This window comes from Bos mutus, chromosome X (assembly GCF_027580195.1).
Source record: "Bos mutus isolate GX-2022 chromosome X, NWIPB_WYAK_1.1, whole genome shotgun sequence".
Lineage (NCBI taxonomy): Eukaryota > Metazoa > Chordata > Mammalia > Artiodactyla > Bovidae > Bos > Bos mutus.
The window spans coordinates 87,622,167-87,638,659 of record NC_091646.1 but is presented as its reverse complement, the minus strand read 5'-3'; the positions used below and the strand labels follow the sequence as shown (position 1 = coordinate 87,638,659).

The window sequence follows — 16,493 nt, the reverse complement described above, 5'->3', positions numbered from 1 at the left end:
TAAAGTTATTCTGAGGTACTGTGACGCTATGAGGAGCCATTTTAAAATTCCTACACTTTGTCTAACTCCATTTTTGGGCATGCAGCCCCGAAGAAACAAACCAAAATATGGAGAAACATATGGCGCAAGGATATTATTTGCAGCATCTTTTTTAATTATAGAAAAAAATAGAGCAGGGAAATTACAGATCTAACAAGAAGGGAAGGATTTGGTGAATTATGGCACATCTACGTATTCTATGGAATATTCTGAAAGCACTAGTATAATGTTTTTAAAAACGATGCAGCAGTAAGAGAAATGCTTAGGCTACAAAAAAACACTGAGTGGAACAAAAAGGACTGAAATGATAATAGGCTACGATTATAACTACGTTTTCAAAGTCATGTATGTTTAAACTATGTTTTTAAAAACCGTAATTACATTTTTTTTATTTTTTAAAAAAATTAAGTGTTAGAAAAACAAAAAGCCAGTAATGGCTCCAATGGCGGCAGCTCCAGGCAGGCTGGCTGGGACACAGGATGTGGGGGGAGGAGCAGCTGTTGGGCGGAGGGAACAGACCTGAGGTGGAGGCAGAAAGGTGGAGCCCAGCTTGGGGGGAGTGCTTCCGGTGGCCAGGGCTGGTGGGCAGGACGATCTGTGCCCTTCCCCCACCCTTCTCCAGCACACTGGGCTCGGCCCTGCTCTCCTTCACTCCATCGGCCAAATGGACTTCTAGGCCACCAGGCCAGCTCAAGGGCGCCTCTGTGGGGTCCCTAAAGCACCTTGCAGTCTTTTGGAGGGCTCTGATATCTCTCGAGGGCCTCGTATTCCAAACCAAACGGAAGCGCTTTCTAGTCACCGGAAGTGCTTTGATGCCCGGAAGTAGATCCGTAGGGGCGGGGGGAAGTGGTCCGTGATCCGTGAGGCACGCTGTGGCTTCGGGGTTCGGACGCCATACCCGGCTGTCGGTGAATCTTGGATCTTTGTGACTTTTCCAAATACCTTTGAGATCACGAACTCAGTGGAACGACCTTGACATCACTAGAACACTGAGAACTGGGACAGGCGAGTGAAAGAAAGGAGAGCAGAGCGGTCCCGAAGCCGCGGAAGCGGCGCAAGTTCAGCGCTAAGGTAGGATCCCCCAGCAAACGTGGATCCTCTGGCGTCCCAGTGACGTGGCCCCCTCCAGCTGGCCAGCTTAGAACTCTGTATTACGTCCCGGGGAGTCTAGCAGCCCCGAGGACCTAAAAGTCCAGAAGGACATTCTTGTGGCCTTCAAGCCGAGGTTTCCTGGGGCTCATCCTACCAGGGAATTCCTCCTCCTACCCTTCCCGTTCCTCACGCTCCAGTGTGGGTAGAAAAGCCTCCAAAGACTACTGATTTGGAGTACTTGAGGTTCTTCTCATCTTTGGAATCGTCTTAGCGCCATCCGCATTTGTTCTGCTAGCTTTCTAGAAGAAATGGCTTCTCTAAAGGATGCTAAGGTTAATCCCAAAAACAGTTCCTGTGACTCTGCAAACGCAGAATTTGCAGCCGTAGCTGATGGTCAAAATACTAAGACTGAGGAAGCAAATGGCGGACAGAGAAAGCAGGGTAGTCAGCAAGACCAAAGCTCATCAGTGGTCGACTTGAAGGCAATTCAGGGCATCCCGGAACCATCAATGCCAGGAGAGGCTGCCACTAGTACAAAAGGGAGTGCAGCAGAGCAGCCCAGTCCTGGAGAAAGAGGAGCCAGCTGTATCCCCTGCTCTGGTCCTCACGGAAAAACGTCAGCCTCAGAGGTCGGAGTGGAGAATAGAGAGATTAGAGGCGTCTGTGACAAAAGAATGATGACACAGCCTGAGCAGAAGCCACTTGGTGACCCAAAGTCATTCTTTTCTGAAAAAGGCTCTTCTGCCCAAAAATTTCCAGACAGCCATGACCATTCTTCAGAAATACCAAAACATCAAAATTGGGGTGTGGTAACTGAGCACCCTTCTTCAGGATGTGACTGGTCTGATTTGGGTGAGGTTCCTACATTGGGATTCCCTCAGGAAGAGCCAGTCTCACTCAGTCTGGCAGAAACTTCAATGCCTCCATTCTTCACAACTGAGCAGGTTACCTACTGGCCTAATTGGTACAGTGGCCCTTGGCATGACTCTGCCAGCTACTGGCCCAGCAGTTCCAAGCCTCCTTGCTATTCTTCCATGGGCCATAGCATCAGCAGCAGCAGCACATACCTGGCTGGAAGGAGCAGCCAGAGCTACTGGAGTGATTATTCCTCTAGTTTTCTAGTGTCCTCCTCAGACTGGTCCAGAGAGTGGATGGCATCAGAAGGTCAGTCTCCAAGTTCTCGTTCATTTCTTTTCTCTAGAGGTTCAGAAACCAAGGTGAAGGAGTGGAGATGGCATCTCCAAGAGGAGATCCCACCACATCATCAGGGAGAATATGCATATTATTACCTGCCAAAGAGCCAGTGGGAACAAAGCCTAGAGGTGGGTTTCATTGATACCCACCTGCAAAAGCACCATTGGAAACAAAGCCTAGAGGGTTTCATTGATACCCATTGTCACCTGGAAATGCTGTTTTCCAGGCTGTGTTTCAGAGGGACCTTTGGCAGGTTCAGAGAAGTTTATAGTCGCTCCTTCCCTAAGGAATTTCAAGGCTGCATCTCCGATTTCTCTGATCCTCGCACACTAAACAGTGGTCTATGGGAGGAGATGTTGAAAGACAATATGACTTGGGGGGCCTTTGGCTGTCACCCCCATTTTGCAAGTTGCTACAATGACATCCAAGAAAGAAACATTTTGCAAGCCTTACGGCACCCCAAGGCTATAGCATTTGGAGAAATTGGCTTGGATTATTCCTATAAGTGCGGCACACCTATCCCAGAGCAGCACAAGATATTTAAGAAGCAGCTACAGCTGGCCGTGTCTCTAAAGAAGCCCATAGTGCTCCACTGCCGAGAAGCTGACAGTGATCTGCTGGGCATCATGAAAAAATTTGTGCCCTCTGACTACAAGATCCATAGGCATTGCTTCATTGGTAGTTACCGAGTCATCGAGCCTCTTCTTAACTACTTTCCCAACATGTCCGTGGGCTTCACAGCAGTCCTGACCTACCCTTCTGCCTGGGAAGCCCGGGATGCTCTGAAAAATATCCCACTGGAAAGAATCCTTGTGGAAACCAACTCTCCCTACTTCCTCCCAAATGGGGTTTCTAAAAGGTATTGCCGGTATTCCCATCCAGGTCTGGCCCTGCATACGATTGAAGAGATTGCCAAAATCAAAGATCAGCCGATCTCTCACACCTTGGTTACCATACGAAAGAACACTAGTCGTGTCTACAATATTTAAGCAGAGAGGGCACAGTCAGGAGTCTTCCAGAAAAGAAAGACCAGCATCCTGACAACACAAACATAGACTTGGTTTGAACTCTGCCTGTGTCCCAGGTCAAGGAGGTGTTTGGCAAGCCCATTGGAACAGAAGAAACCAGAACAGGATGTTCTCCTCAAAACCTCTTCGTAAGACTTCTGCTTCTAGCTAGTAGGGTGGGGTGCAGTGGGATGGGAGGAGGGCTAAGGGAACTATCCTTAATGTTATTAGGGGTTTCCTCCTAGCCCAGTTGTGCCAGGGTAGTCCGTAAAGAAGATAGAGTTCCATAGGGTTCAAGTTCGCTAATCCAAATCCTTGTTCTCTGCAGCCTGTGTTTTTGAGCAATTGGTGACTAAAGTCACCCTCCTGTCTTAAAAAGGGGGGGGAGGGCAAGGAATGTTGAATTTTAGAAATAAGCTAGGTGACTTGTTCTGTTTATTGCCAAAATCTATTTGTTATTATAGGAGTTCTATAATCCCTATGGGTTGTTGTTAAATTCTTAAATTTGTGACTGTTCAACTTGCAATTTCTTTCTAAAGATAAACTAACAGTATCGTTTCATCTAAGAGGAAATAGGTTTAGATAAAAATGAGTTAATAGTCATAATAAGGGTGGGGGGGACTGTCGGGTAGCTTAGAATGACAGGAGCCAAACTGGTGGAATCTTAAAACCACTGAGATGGGTTTTGACTCTGAACTGAATTTCCTCACAACACTTGGATAACTGTAAAGCTCTTCAGATAACCAGCATTTAATAGCAATTCTTCATTCAAATTGCTCTGCTTCTTTACAAAGGCAAATGTATACCACTTAGAAAAATCATTCTCCAGAAGGGCAGAAACAAAGAAGAGCTTCAGCTGCCCACTTGGCAAACAGCAGTCCTCCTTGAGAAATTAAAATGAACCCACATTTTAGGGAAAACATTTGAATTAGGAAATTTAATTTTGCCAGCCAAAGCACATACTTAAGTCTAGGAGTCCCATTACTGGATGAGAAATTCCATTTTTAAAATGGAAAATCACTTTTGAAAACTAAATCAATGAAAAGAGGCCTAGCATACTCCAGACTTCTCTAGTTTCCTTTGTGCCTGTTTATGAGGATCCAGAAAAATCAGCTGGCTCTTCACCATCTGGTTCTCAGTTCAGAAGTCTCCTCCACAGAGAAGCCCTCCCTGACCACCAGTTTGTAAGTGTTCACCTCACCTAAGAGGAAAAAAATCCTTGGTTTACTATTTTGATTTCATTCTAGCACTTAGCCTTGTTTGAGATTGTATTGTTAATATAATGTGTTCATTGGTTATCTTCCCCACTAGGTTGTAAGTTTACATGCTTGTGATTCTCCTTCACACTGTATATACACCTGATGTTAGAAAAGTGCCTGGAATAGAGCAGGCACTCAGCAAAGATTTCTTGGAATAATGTGAATGAATAACTGACTTTATTAACAACTGGCAGTAAATGATAATACCTGAGCAAAGGGGCAGATACTAGTAAGAGACTAGAAAATTAAGCCATCTTAGTCTAGCACTCCTGTTTAATTTACAAGACAAGGCAAGGTTGAAAAGCCACGTATACTCTGCCAGTAGATGTCATCGATAATAAAAGGAATAAATAAAAAAGATCGAGCCCTACCAGGGACTTGACAGTTCATATTTCCTATGAATAATACTGAGTATAGCATGGATTTCTTCTTTGCTGGGAATCTAGTCATTTGAGAAAAAGAAAGCTGTAGCTAAAGAGCTTCGCTTTGCTTAGAACAAAAGAAGTTGATGCAATGTTAAAGGTGCGATTTAATTACATTTTGCAAGACAGAAAACATTCAAAAATTAAGCCAGTGTTTTGAGTTAGGAAGGTTTGTTTTTTTTTTTTTCCATTTAATGTATGCTTTAGATAGACATTGTTCACAGTGTGTCCCTCAACCCACTGGAGCCCTGAGCTTTTGATAAACAATTTTAGGAAAGTGGGTTCCATGGACACACATATTTGGTAAATAATGAGTTGTACAAAGTTTCTCAGATTTCTTTTTATCTCACATGTTCTGTGATATACCAACACGAGCCACAAATACCCAAGACGGTGTTTCTTAAAGTTGTACTGTGCTTAGTTTAGTTGCCCGTTGTGTCTTTGTGACCCCACGGACTGTAGCGCGCCAGGCTCTTCTGACCATGGGGATTCTCCAGGCAAGTATACTGGAGTGGGTAGCCTATCCCGAAATGGCAGCCCACTGCAGTATTCTTGCCTGGAAAATCCCATGGACAGAGGAGCCTGGTGGGCTATAGTCCATGGGATTCCAAATAGTCAGGTGTCTGAGCACACATGCATGCACAGCACAATTCAGTGAGCTCAAGTTCTTTAGAAACACAAGCTTGGGAAACACAGCCTTAGTCACACTCTTGCTGTTGTGATGCCCTTATCACACTTTGTACAAATCTCTGCTCATGACGTTCTAACATCCTCTGTCATTTACCTTTCTCACAACATAAGCTCTGTGGAGAACACAGTGTCATCAATGTGATCCTAGCAAAGTGACATTACCAAGTGGGCACTTTAAAAACAAGTGTAAATGAATGTTTACATTTGTAAGCATAAAATCAGTAAGACAAATAGGATATACACATATTAAAATTAAAGTTCTGTTCCAAAAAAAGGATCTTTTTACATGGAGAAAATACTTTTCTTAACCTGCTCGTCTCCCTCTACATTTTTGATGACAAATGCATAGACTATACTCTGCAGTGTTTCTAACATGTGAGAGCTTTGCCATTATTTCTTTAGGAATGGAAGTGAGCAATAGTCTTTTCTGAGTGTAGTATATCCAGAGTGGCAGAAGTCAAAAATCACAATCTTCCTTTTACTTATTTCATGAAAGCAGTAAAGAACACTTTATCTGTTAATGTTACTAGTTAAAAATTAATAGAAAAAAAATAATGAAAAACAAGAAAAAAAATGAAAAAAACCCACAAAACAAAAACAAACATCATGATCCAGATGTGCAAAATTTGAGCCGTTTGTAAGTCGTTTTCTACTAAAGTCATAGATAGTTCATTGAGTTGTAGAGATAGATTATTTAGCATTCATATTTGTATGGCACTTGGTTTGTCTACTGTCCTGTTCTGGAAGTTCAGAGAGCCATGAAGACAGCCAGGGATCTAGAATTTCAATTTGTCATGTGGTCCCTGGGCCATCAGTCAGTCCAGAGTCACCAGGTCTCTCATGCCCATTAATGGGCTGGGCTCCCTGAACCTTGGCAGTCCTTTCACACTGCACATCAATATTTCGCTTCACTTAAATTTTAGAAAGGCAGTTAATTCTATCTTTAAAGCTCAAAAGGAACAAATTGCCCACTTTGTCTTGAGAGATGGGAGGATTCTGTTTCTTCAGCTGGTCTTTATTCGTATCTGACATCAAAATGAGTACCTGCTTATTGTGGAATTTTTGAGACTACTAAAGAGCACAAACAGGGGGAAAAAGTTCAAAATCCTACTACTAGGAAACAGTTTAACAACTGAAGTAGCTCTCTAGAGGTTTCCCCTAACATTTCCATAGTTTTGGCCAATTCCAGCATTGTACTCCTTGAGTCAGCTTTACTAATTAGTATTTACTATAAAATTCATTTCACATCATAATTAGCATAAGCAGTGCATTTTACTTCCTCTGAGTTTGTGATTTAAATACATTATTTTGTGTATTATGGTTTGCTTTCCTGAGCAACAAACTAAAAGTGTGTTAATTCTGTTGTATGTTTTTAAGACTCAACTCTTTGATCTCTTGTTCAAATCTTTTCTGCTTACTGATTCATAAAATGCTGCTTTTAAGTTTGTTTTTTCCTTCAGTTCTTGGGTATCTGTTTTTTTTTTTTTTTTTGGTACTTTTTTCTAATGCCTTAAGTTTAATTTGGGGGGAAAAGATAAAAGTATTCAATACCACAGATTTGCTTTAATTATAACTCTGCTATATCGATAGGATTTTTTATTTTAATCTTTATTTTCCCACTAAAAATTAATACATATGCATTACACAAATATGAAAATAGGAACAGAAAGAAGTATAGGATATTTCCACTACCCAAAACCCACTGTTTTATTAATGTCTTTTCTTAACATAATTGTGATTCTATGTCAAATTACATATACTTTTAAAAAAAAATTGTATTTTCCTTATTATGCCAAATTATATATATATATTTTTTAAATGCATATGTTTTCATGCCCATACTCACTGAAGATTTATATGCCATAAAATCCCACCACCAATCTATATACAATTTCATGTATATGTTGATTAAGCAGAGTTAAAGAAGGAATATTTACAGGTTCGAGAGATTTCAATTCTATTCATTGTTTTTAATTTGTAAAGAATTGTCAGTTCAAGTGTTAATTCCAAAAATTAACATCTATTGGAACAATGCCCTCGAATGGACAAAAATAATGTATTTTTTTCTTTTTATATCCCTATCTTGCATTTGTCATTTTACTGTTTATTGTGCTTTTATCTTTAAATAAACATTTAAAATGCTTACAATCTGTTTTCAACTTTATTTATATTTTGTAATTTACTCATAAGTTTGTTTCCGTTGCTTACCACTAACCCTTTCATTTTATGACTTCCCCCAAGGTTGAACCATTTAATTTGCTTTATGATTGGCTGGAGTTCAAGCAACTTTCTCAGGAAAAGATTGTGGATGGCATGTTTATGAGAAATCATATATCTGAGAAAATCTTTCTGCTGCTTTCATTAATAATACCTTGGCTGAGTCTAGAACTTTTGGGTCACATACATTTTCCTCTAAAAGTTAGAGACACTGCTTCACTGTCTCCTGGCATTTAATTTGCATAGCATTCTGATGTCAACTTCTCTTTATTTGGAGGGTTAAACTACTTTTTCTCTCAGGATGTTAGGTAATTTCTTTGCATTGCCGTTGAAATTAACATTAAAAAATGCCAGACTATATCTGCTTATTGGTTTCTCTTTTATTATTTTCTCTGGTACACACTAAGCATTCAGTCTAGCTGAGAAAGTTGGTTTTGTCGGCTGCCGTCTCAGGTCGCACAGAGTTGGACACGACTGAAGCGACTTAGCAGCAGCATAGCACGCTTAATTGATTTGATTGCTTTTAATCTAGCTTTTAATTCTTTAGGAGCAACTGTCTATATTATAGGAGCTCCACCTTTTGTCCAGCCTTTCATTACCTATCTCACTGCTCTCATATCTAACCTTTTCCTCTGCATTCTGGGAGAATTTTTCAAGTTTGCCTCTTCCATATCATTTTCTCATTTCTTTTCTTTCTTTTCTTTTTTTTTTTTTACTATATATAGTGCTTTTTAGTTTCCTCACATTGTTTTCCTTCTTTAGTGAACGCCCTTTGCCTTTTCACCTACAGGCTCATTCAGCAATATTTTAAATGTATTCTCTTGTTCTCTTGTCTCCTTCTAACCTTCACTTCAGTTTGCTTTAACCACTTTGTTTCATATACTTCTTTCCACTTAATAGGAAGCACAAAGCAAATTATCAAAAATATTCATTTTCTTATGGGAAACATCTTTTTAAAATAAATATTTGTCTTCCTCTGCCCCTTAAATACTATGTTCTTCTCCATTTATGTTACAGAGCCTTTTCAGAAACCTTCTCTTGGGTTTCTTTGTTCATTCTTGAATAAAGAGCAGTGTATCTAGACTGATGTTTTTCTAAAACTAGGGTGGGCAGGTCTTCTTTCCTTCCTTCACTGCCAATTCCAGTGTTCTAATTCCTCCTGTCAGTGGGAAGCTGGTTGATAGAAATTCATACACAGCCTATTAAAAGAAGCAGGGGCCATGGAGAGTCCCTGCAGGAAAAACTTCAGGTGTTTCCATGAAAAAATTTTATAAATTGACCGACTTCCACTCTGGGAACAGAGCTTGTATAGCCAGTCCTTCATGTTCATTGCCTGCCACATCAGAGAAACGCCCTAATGTAGGGACTGCTTTTTCCCGCAGTGTGACTATTACTGAGGGGGCCTCCTAGTAACACTCTTAATCCATCAATAGCTATGAAAGTAAGCCCAGTGGAAGTCCCTACAGATTGTCAGAACCGCCCAACTCCATTCTTGTCACTTCCTCAGGAAGTGAAATTTCACATTGGTTTTGGTATAATTCTTAAAAATGACCACCTGCACTGTATCCAGTTGAAATCCTTCACCATTTGCAGCATGAAGATGGAACTTCTCCCTGGCCTCCAACACTATTATGGACTCTCCACTGCTTGTCAGCCTTTTGGCTAAGATGAAGTGTGACTTCTCCATATTTAAAAATTTTGCAGTCATTTTATTTGGGATTGCGAAGATGGAGATGTTCATCTAAATATCAACGCCCAAGTTATAACCTCACTCCAAATTCTCATTTTTTCCTCATTTCTTTTTTGATAAATTTATGTTCCTATGGACACTGTGTTCAAATAGGCAGATCTTATTTTAGAAAATTCAAGTTATACAAATCTGAATCTCATTTAGCTGAACATAAGAGATGGTCAATAAAGGTAAATTCAATAACTAAAAATACAAACTAGAGAAAGATAATTTCTACAAATTTTTATATTATAAAAATATAATCAATTTATGCTCCAATTTTCTTTTTTTTTTGGTCTGATGGAATTTATTTTTTAATATAAATTTATTTATTTTAATTGAGGCTAATTACTTTACAATATTCTTTTGGTTTTGCCATACATTGACATGAATCCACCATGGATGTACATGTGTTCCCCATCCTGAACACCCTTTCCACCTCCCTCCCCATACCATCCCTCTGGGTCATCTCAGTGCACCAGCCCCGAGCACCCTGTATCATGCATCGAACCTGGACTGGCAGTTCATTTCACATATGATAATATACATGCTTCAATGCCATTCTCCCAAATCATCCCACCCTTGCCCTCTCCCACAGAGTCCAAAAGACTGTTCTATACATCTGTGTGTCTTTTGCTATCTTGCATACAGGGTTATCGTTACCATCTTCCTAAATTCAATATATATGCGTTATTATACTGTATTGGTGTTTTTCTTTCTGGCTGACTTCACTCGTATAATAGGCTCCAGTTTCATCCACCTCATTAGAACTGATTGAAATGTATTCTTTGTAATGGCTGAGTAATACTCCATTGTGTATATGTACAACAGCTTTCTTATCCACTCGTCTGCTGATGGACATCTAGGTTGCTGCCATGTCCTGGCTATTATAAACAGTGCTGTGATGAACATTGGGGTACATGTGTCTCTTTCAATTCTGGTTTCCTCGGTGTGTATGCCCAGCAGTGGGATTGCTGGGTCATATGGCAATTCTATTTCCAGTTTTTTTAAGGAATCTCCACACTGTTCTCCATAGTGGCTGTACTAGTTTGCATTCCCACCAACAGTGTAAGAGGGTTCCCTTTTCTCCACACCCTCTCCAGCATTTATTGCTTGTAGACTTTTGGATAGCAGCCATTCTGACTGGCGTGAAATGGTACCTCATTGTGGTTTTGATTTGCATTTCTCTGATAATGAGTGATGTTGAGCATCTTTTCATGTGTTTGTTAGCCATCTGTATGTCTTCTTTGGAGAAATGTCTGTTTAGTTCTTTGGTCCATTTTTTGATTGGGTCATTTATTTTTCTGGAATTGAGCTACAGGAGTTGCTTGTATATTTTTGAGATTAATTCTTTGTCACTTGCTTCGTTTGGTATTATTTTCTCCCATTCTGAAGGCTGTCTTTTCACCTTGCTTATAGTTTCCTTTGTTGTGCAGAAGCTTTTAATTTTAATTAGGCCCCATTTGTTTATTTTTGCTTTTATTTCCAAAACTCTGGGAGGTGGGTCATAGGGGATCCTGCTGTGATGTATGTCGGAGAGTGTTTTGCCTATGTTCTCCTCTAGGAGTTTTATAGTTTCTGGTCTTACATTTAGATCTTTAATCCATTTTGAGTTTATTTTTGTGTATGGTGTTAGAAAGTGTTCTAGTTTCATTCTTTTACAAGTGGTTGACCAGTTTTCCCAGCACCACTTATGGACACCTTATCTTTGACAAAGGAGTCAAGAATATACAATGGAGAAAAGACAATCTCTTTAACAAGTGGTGCTGGGAAAACTGGTCAACCACTTGTAAAAGAATGAAACTAGAACACTTTCTAACACCATACACAAAAATAAACTCAAAATGGATTAAAGATCTAAATGTAAGACCAGAAACTATAAAACTCCTAGAGGAGAACATAGGCAAAACACTCTCCGACATACATCACAGCAGGATCCCCTATGACCCACCTCCCAGAGTTTTGGAAATAAAAGCAAAAATAAACAAATGGGGCCTAATTAAAATTAAAAGCTTCTGCACAACAAAGGAAACTATAAGCAAGGTGAAAAGACAGCCTTCAGAATGGGAGAAAATAATACCAAACGAAGCAAGTGACAAAGAATTAATCTCAAAAATATCCAGCAACACGACTGAGCGACTTCACTTCACTTTTTAGGTCCTTGTTAAACCTTTCTTGCATCTTCTCAATCCTTGTCTCCAGCCTATTTATCTGTAACTCCATTTTGTTTTCAAGATTTTGGATCATTTTCACTATCATTATTTGGAATTCTTTATCAGGTAGATTCCCTATCTCTTCCTTTTGTTTGGTTTGCTGAGCATTTATCCTGTTCCTTTACCTGCTGGGTATTTCTCTGCCTCTTCATCTTGTTTATATTGCTGTGTTTGGTGTGGCCTTTCCGTATTCGATGGCTTCCCTGGTGGCTCAGATGGTAAAGTGTCTGCCTGCAGTGCGGGAGACCCGGGTTCGATTCCTGGGTCAGGAAGATCCCCTGGAGAAGGAAATGGCAATCCACTCCAGCACTCTTGCCTGGAAAATCCCACTGATGGAGGAGCCTGATAGGCTACAGTCCATGGGGTCGCAAAGAGTCAGACATGACTGAGCAACTTCACTTTCACTTTCCATATTCTGGCAGTTTGTGGGGTTCTCTTTATTGTGGAGTTTCCTTACTGTGGGTGGAGTTGGACGGGTGGCTTGTCAAGGTTTCCTGGTTAGGGAAGCTTGTGTTGGTGTTCTGGTGGGTGGAGCTGATTTCTTCTCTCTAGAGTGCAATGAAGTGTCCAGTAATGAGTTATGAGATGTCATTGGGTTTGGTGAGACTTTGGGCAGCCTGTATATTGAAGCTCAGGGCTATGTTCCTCTGTTGCTGGAGAATTTGCGTGGTATGTCTTGCTCTGGAACTTGTTGGTCCTTGGGTGGAGCTTGGTTTCAGTGTAGGTATGGAGGCATTTGATGAGCTCCTATCGATTAATGTTCCCTGGAGTCAGGAGTTCTCTGGTCTCAGGATTTGGAGTTAAGCCTCCTGCCTCTGGTTTTCAGTCTTATTCTTACAGTAGCCTCAAGGTTTCTCCATCTGTCACTTCCAGGGTGGTTCCCTCTATTTTAGCTTCTTCTGTTTGCTGGTCTCTTCAGTGTCTAATTTCTGCCCTGACACAAGGAGGCGGTGGTGGACACTTTTTTAGGCTCACTTGTTTGGTCGTGCTGTGGGGAGGGAGGAACACTGCAAACAAATATCACTGGCGTGTGTGGGGAGTGCTCACAGTGTCTCACCCACACTGGGTTTACCCCTGCTCACGGCGTGTGTGCTTTCCCTGTCTACACTGTTTAGCCTCTAAGTTGTTCTGCTGGGAACTGCCTGAGGCCGGCCCTGGGTTGTATGCACTTCCCAGGTCTAAGCCGCTCAGGTTCAGGTTCTCGGGTATGCCTCAAAGGTGCAAACTCGGTTGGGCCTGCGTTTTGTGCCCTTCCCAGGTCCGAGCAGCTCAGGTGACCAGGTGTTTGGTAAGCGCAGTCACTGCGATTTATCACCTCCCCCGTCCCTGCTGCTCAGTTTTCTGGGTGTACAACCAGCACACCTTCTCAGGCGGATGTCGACTGTCCAGAATCCCAAGAAGTCTTGGTTAGCAATGAAGCCTGCTTGCAGTTTGGTATAGGATGCCTCTCTGGGGCCGCAACTGCCCCCTTCTGGCTCTGGCTGCCCTCACCTGCCTGTCTCTGGTGGGGGATGGGCCAGTCTGCAGCCAGCTAGCTCTGCTCAGTCCTTTTTTCTGTGAGCTGGCCTGGAGGTGTCTTAGGTTAGGGGTTTTCACTGGATAGCTATCCCACAGTCTGGTTTGCTATCTCAAGTTAGTTCCCTCAGATTTCCCTCGGGGCATTCAGGCCTGGTCCTTAATCTAAGCAATGCAGCCTGTGGCTCCCTGCCCAGCCCCCGCACTGCTAGTTGCAGATGCGGGCATCTGAGCTGCTTCTCCAGTGGGAGTTACCATTGGGCATGTAATCTGTGGGTTTTAATTATTTATTTTTCCTCCCAGTTATGCTGCCCTCTGAGATTCCAAGGCTCGTCACAGACTCGCCAGTGAGAGTGTTTCCTGGTGTTTGGAAACTTCTCCCTTTTTTAAGACTTCCTTCCCAGGACGGATCTCTGTCCCTACCTCTTTTGTCTCTCTTTTTATCTTTTATATTTTTTCTACCTCCTTTTGAAGACAGTGGGCTGCTTTCCTGGGTGCCTGATGTCCTCTGCCAGCATTCAGAAGTTGTTTTGTGGAATTTAGTCAGCGTTCAAATGTTCTTTTGATGAATTTGTGGGGGAGAAAGTGGTCTCCCCGTCCTATTCCTCCACCATCTTAGGACCGCCCTATGCTCCGATTTTCGTGACTAAATATAGGGTGGGTTTAAAATGAAATGCACCTACATGGACAGGATAAGCCTTCATCAAACTTATTTTTACTTGTCTGTTTCTTCTTCTCTTTTTTTTTTTCCCTCATTCACAGTATTATTTTATTTTATTTTTATTTTTTTAATTTTATTTTATTTTTAAACTTTATACTATTGTATTAGTTTTGCCAACTATCGAAATGAATCCGCCACAGGTATACCCGCGTTCTGCATCCTGAACCCTCCTCCCTCCTCCCTCCCCTACCCTCCCTCTGGGTCGTCCCAGTGCACCAGCCCCAAGCATCCAGTACCGTGCATCGGACCTGGACTGGTGACTCGTTTCATACATGATATTATACATGTTTCAATGCTATTCTCCCAAATCTCCCCACCCTCTCCCTCTCCCACAGAGTCCATAAGACTGATCTATACATCGGTGTCTCTTTTGCTGTCTCGTACACAGGGTTATTGTTACCATCTTTCTAAATTCCATATATATGCGTTAGTATACTGTATTGGTGGTTTTCTTTCTGGCTTACTTCACACTGTATAATAGGTTCCAGTTTCATCCATCTCATTAGAACTGATTCAAATGTATTCTTTTTAATGGCTGAGTAATACTCCATTGTGTATATGTACCACAGCTTTCTTATGTATTCATCTGCTGATGGGCATCTAGGTTGCTTCCATGTCCTGGCTATTATAAACAGTGCTGCGATGAACATTGGGGTACACGTGTCTCTTTCCCTTCTGGTTTCCTCAGTGTGTATGCCCAGCAGTGGGATTGCTGGATCATAAGGCAGTTTTATTTCCAGTTTTGTTTTTTTTTTTCTATTTCCAGTTTTTTAAGGAATCTTCTTGAGACCTGATTTTATGGTGCATAAAGGCGGGGGGGGAAGGGGAGAAAAAGATGGTGGAGGAGTAGATGGAGGTGGAGTACATCTCTCTCCTCAGATATATCAGAAATACACCTTCAGACACAGACGTGCATGCAGAGTAGAAGCTGAGAGCGGACAAGAGTACCTGACCAGTGGAAAAGAATATACAGAACCATCCAAAACTTGGTAGGATGAAGGAACTGGGGAAAAACAGGAGTGTTAGTATAAAGGGACCTGCCCTCAGCGGGTGGGGGAACTGAAGCAGGGGTCCAATCCCCAAATTGGGGCAACTGTCTGAATCAGAGGAGAAATATTTAAGGCTGAGAGTGAAACAGCTGATCTGTGGCACCCTAAATGGAATGAGAATCAGACAGTCCTTGCCACAGCCATACATACCCAGAACAGGAATACAAGTCTCCTGGAAGGGGCAGTGTCTGGGAGCTGGAATTTAGGGATTGTGGAACAATCCCAGGGCAAGGGCTGCTGTTGACTGCAGAGAGACGGATTGAGGGGATGTGAGGGAGGAGATCATGGTGGAAAATGCCTGTGGAGGAAAGCCAGGCACCCATGGAGGCAAGGCCATACTGCTAAGTCATGCATAGTGGTTGGAGCTATCACCATAGCCTCTCTTCCCCAGCTCAGGCCAGCATCTGCAGTTGAACAATAGAGAGGCTGGCCCATCAAATGCCTGATGCAGTGAACTGCAGAGTAGGACCCCACCCAGAGTGACCCCTTAAGTGCCTGATGCACCAATCTTCAGAGTAGGACCTCAGCCAGGGGGGCCCCCTCTATGTGCCTGAATGGGCAGAGCTACAGAGAAAGACTGGCCAAAGAGGCCTTCTGATCAACAGCTACAAAAGACTGGAAAAAAGACTCATACGGCCATAACACCTGTGGCAGAGGCAGTCCGTGTCCCTGCACACTTGGAGCCACCGGGGTCCCCACAAGCCAAACAGCTGTACCAACTTCACGCTCAACTCTCACTGGGCCAGAGCTACCACAGGCAAAAAAAAGTCTTGTGTCTATGCGTGTAGGGTCATTTCGGTCGAGTCCAACTCTGTATAACCCTGCAGGCTGTGGCCTGCCAGACTTCTGTGTCAGAAAAGAGGTTCTCCGGAAAAGAATACTGGAGCGTATTGGCTAATACTGGTTGCCATACCCTTCTAGAGCACTATATTTCCTGCTGCCCTAGCTGCCAACACCCCCTGAGTACCTGGTTCCACCAGAACCCCTACAACCCAAGCAGCTGCACAACCTCCAAATATGGCCCTCAGGGGCAAACCCAAGTCCTCCAAGGCAGCCCCAGGAGCAAACCCTAGTGGACGACCCATATCCAGAGGTGGAAATTGAAACCCAGGGGCAGTGTGGCTAAGAAAGAAGACCCAAAACCTTCCCACCAGCTGTAAAAGCTACAGATTAAATCCACACAATTAACTAAGCAAACTCTGTGTCTATGGAATATATAAAAGGCCAATGAGAGTTCCCACAAAAGAAAATGCACTAGCCCTGATAACTGTGGACAATGGAGGCAGGAACACACAGGAGTAGGACCAGATTAGAATCTGAGCTGCCTCCATAGCAGGTCCAGAGAT

At 42.4% G+C, this 16,493-nt stretch overlaps 2 protein-coding genes across 5 annotated transcripts in view; one reads left to right on the top strand and one right to left on the bottom strand.

Annotated features, from left to right (window-relative positions):
• Positions 1-16,493, bottom strand: part of EFHC2 (EF-hand domain containing 2) — a 241,029-nt gene that overhangs the window by 153,783 nt on the left and 70,753 nt on the right. The window lies entirely within an intron of this gene.
• LOC102279628 (putative deoxyribonuclease TATDN2) lies at positions 519-3,314 on the top strand. The gene is made up of 4 exons (XM_005891521.2): positions 519-869; positions 1,025-1,110; positions 1,427-2,457; positions 2,506-3,314. Exons 1-4 carry the CDS (start codon positions 519-521, stop codon positions 3,312-3,314), a joined length of 2,277 nt encoding a protein of 758 aa, XP_005891583.2.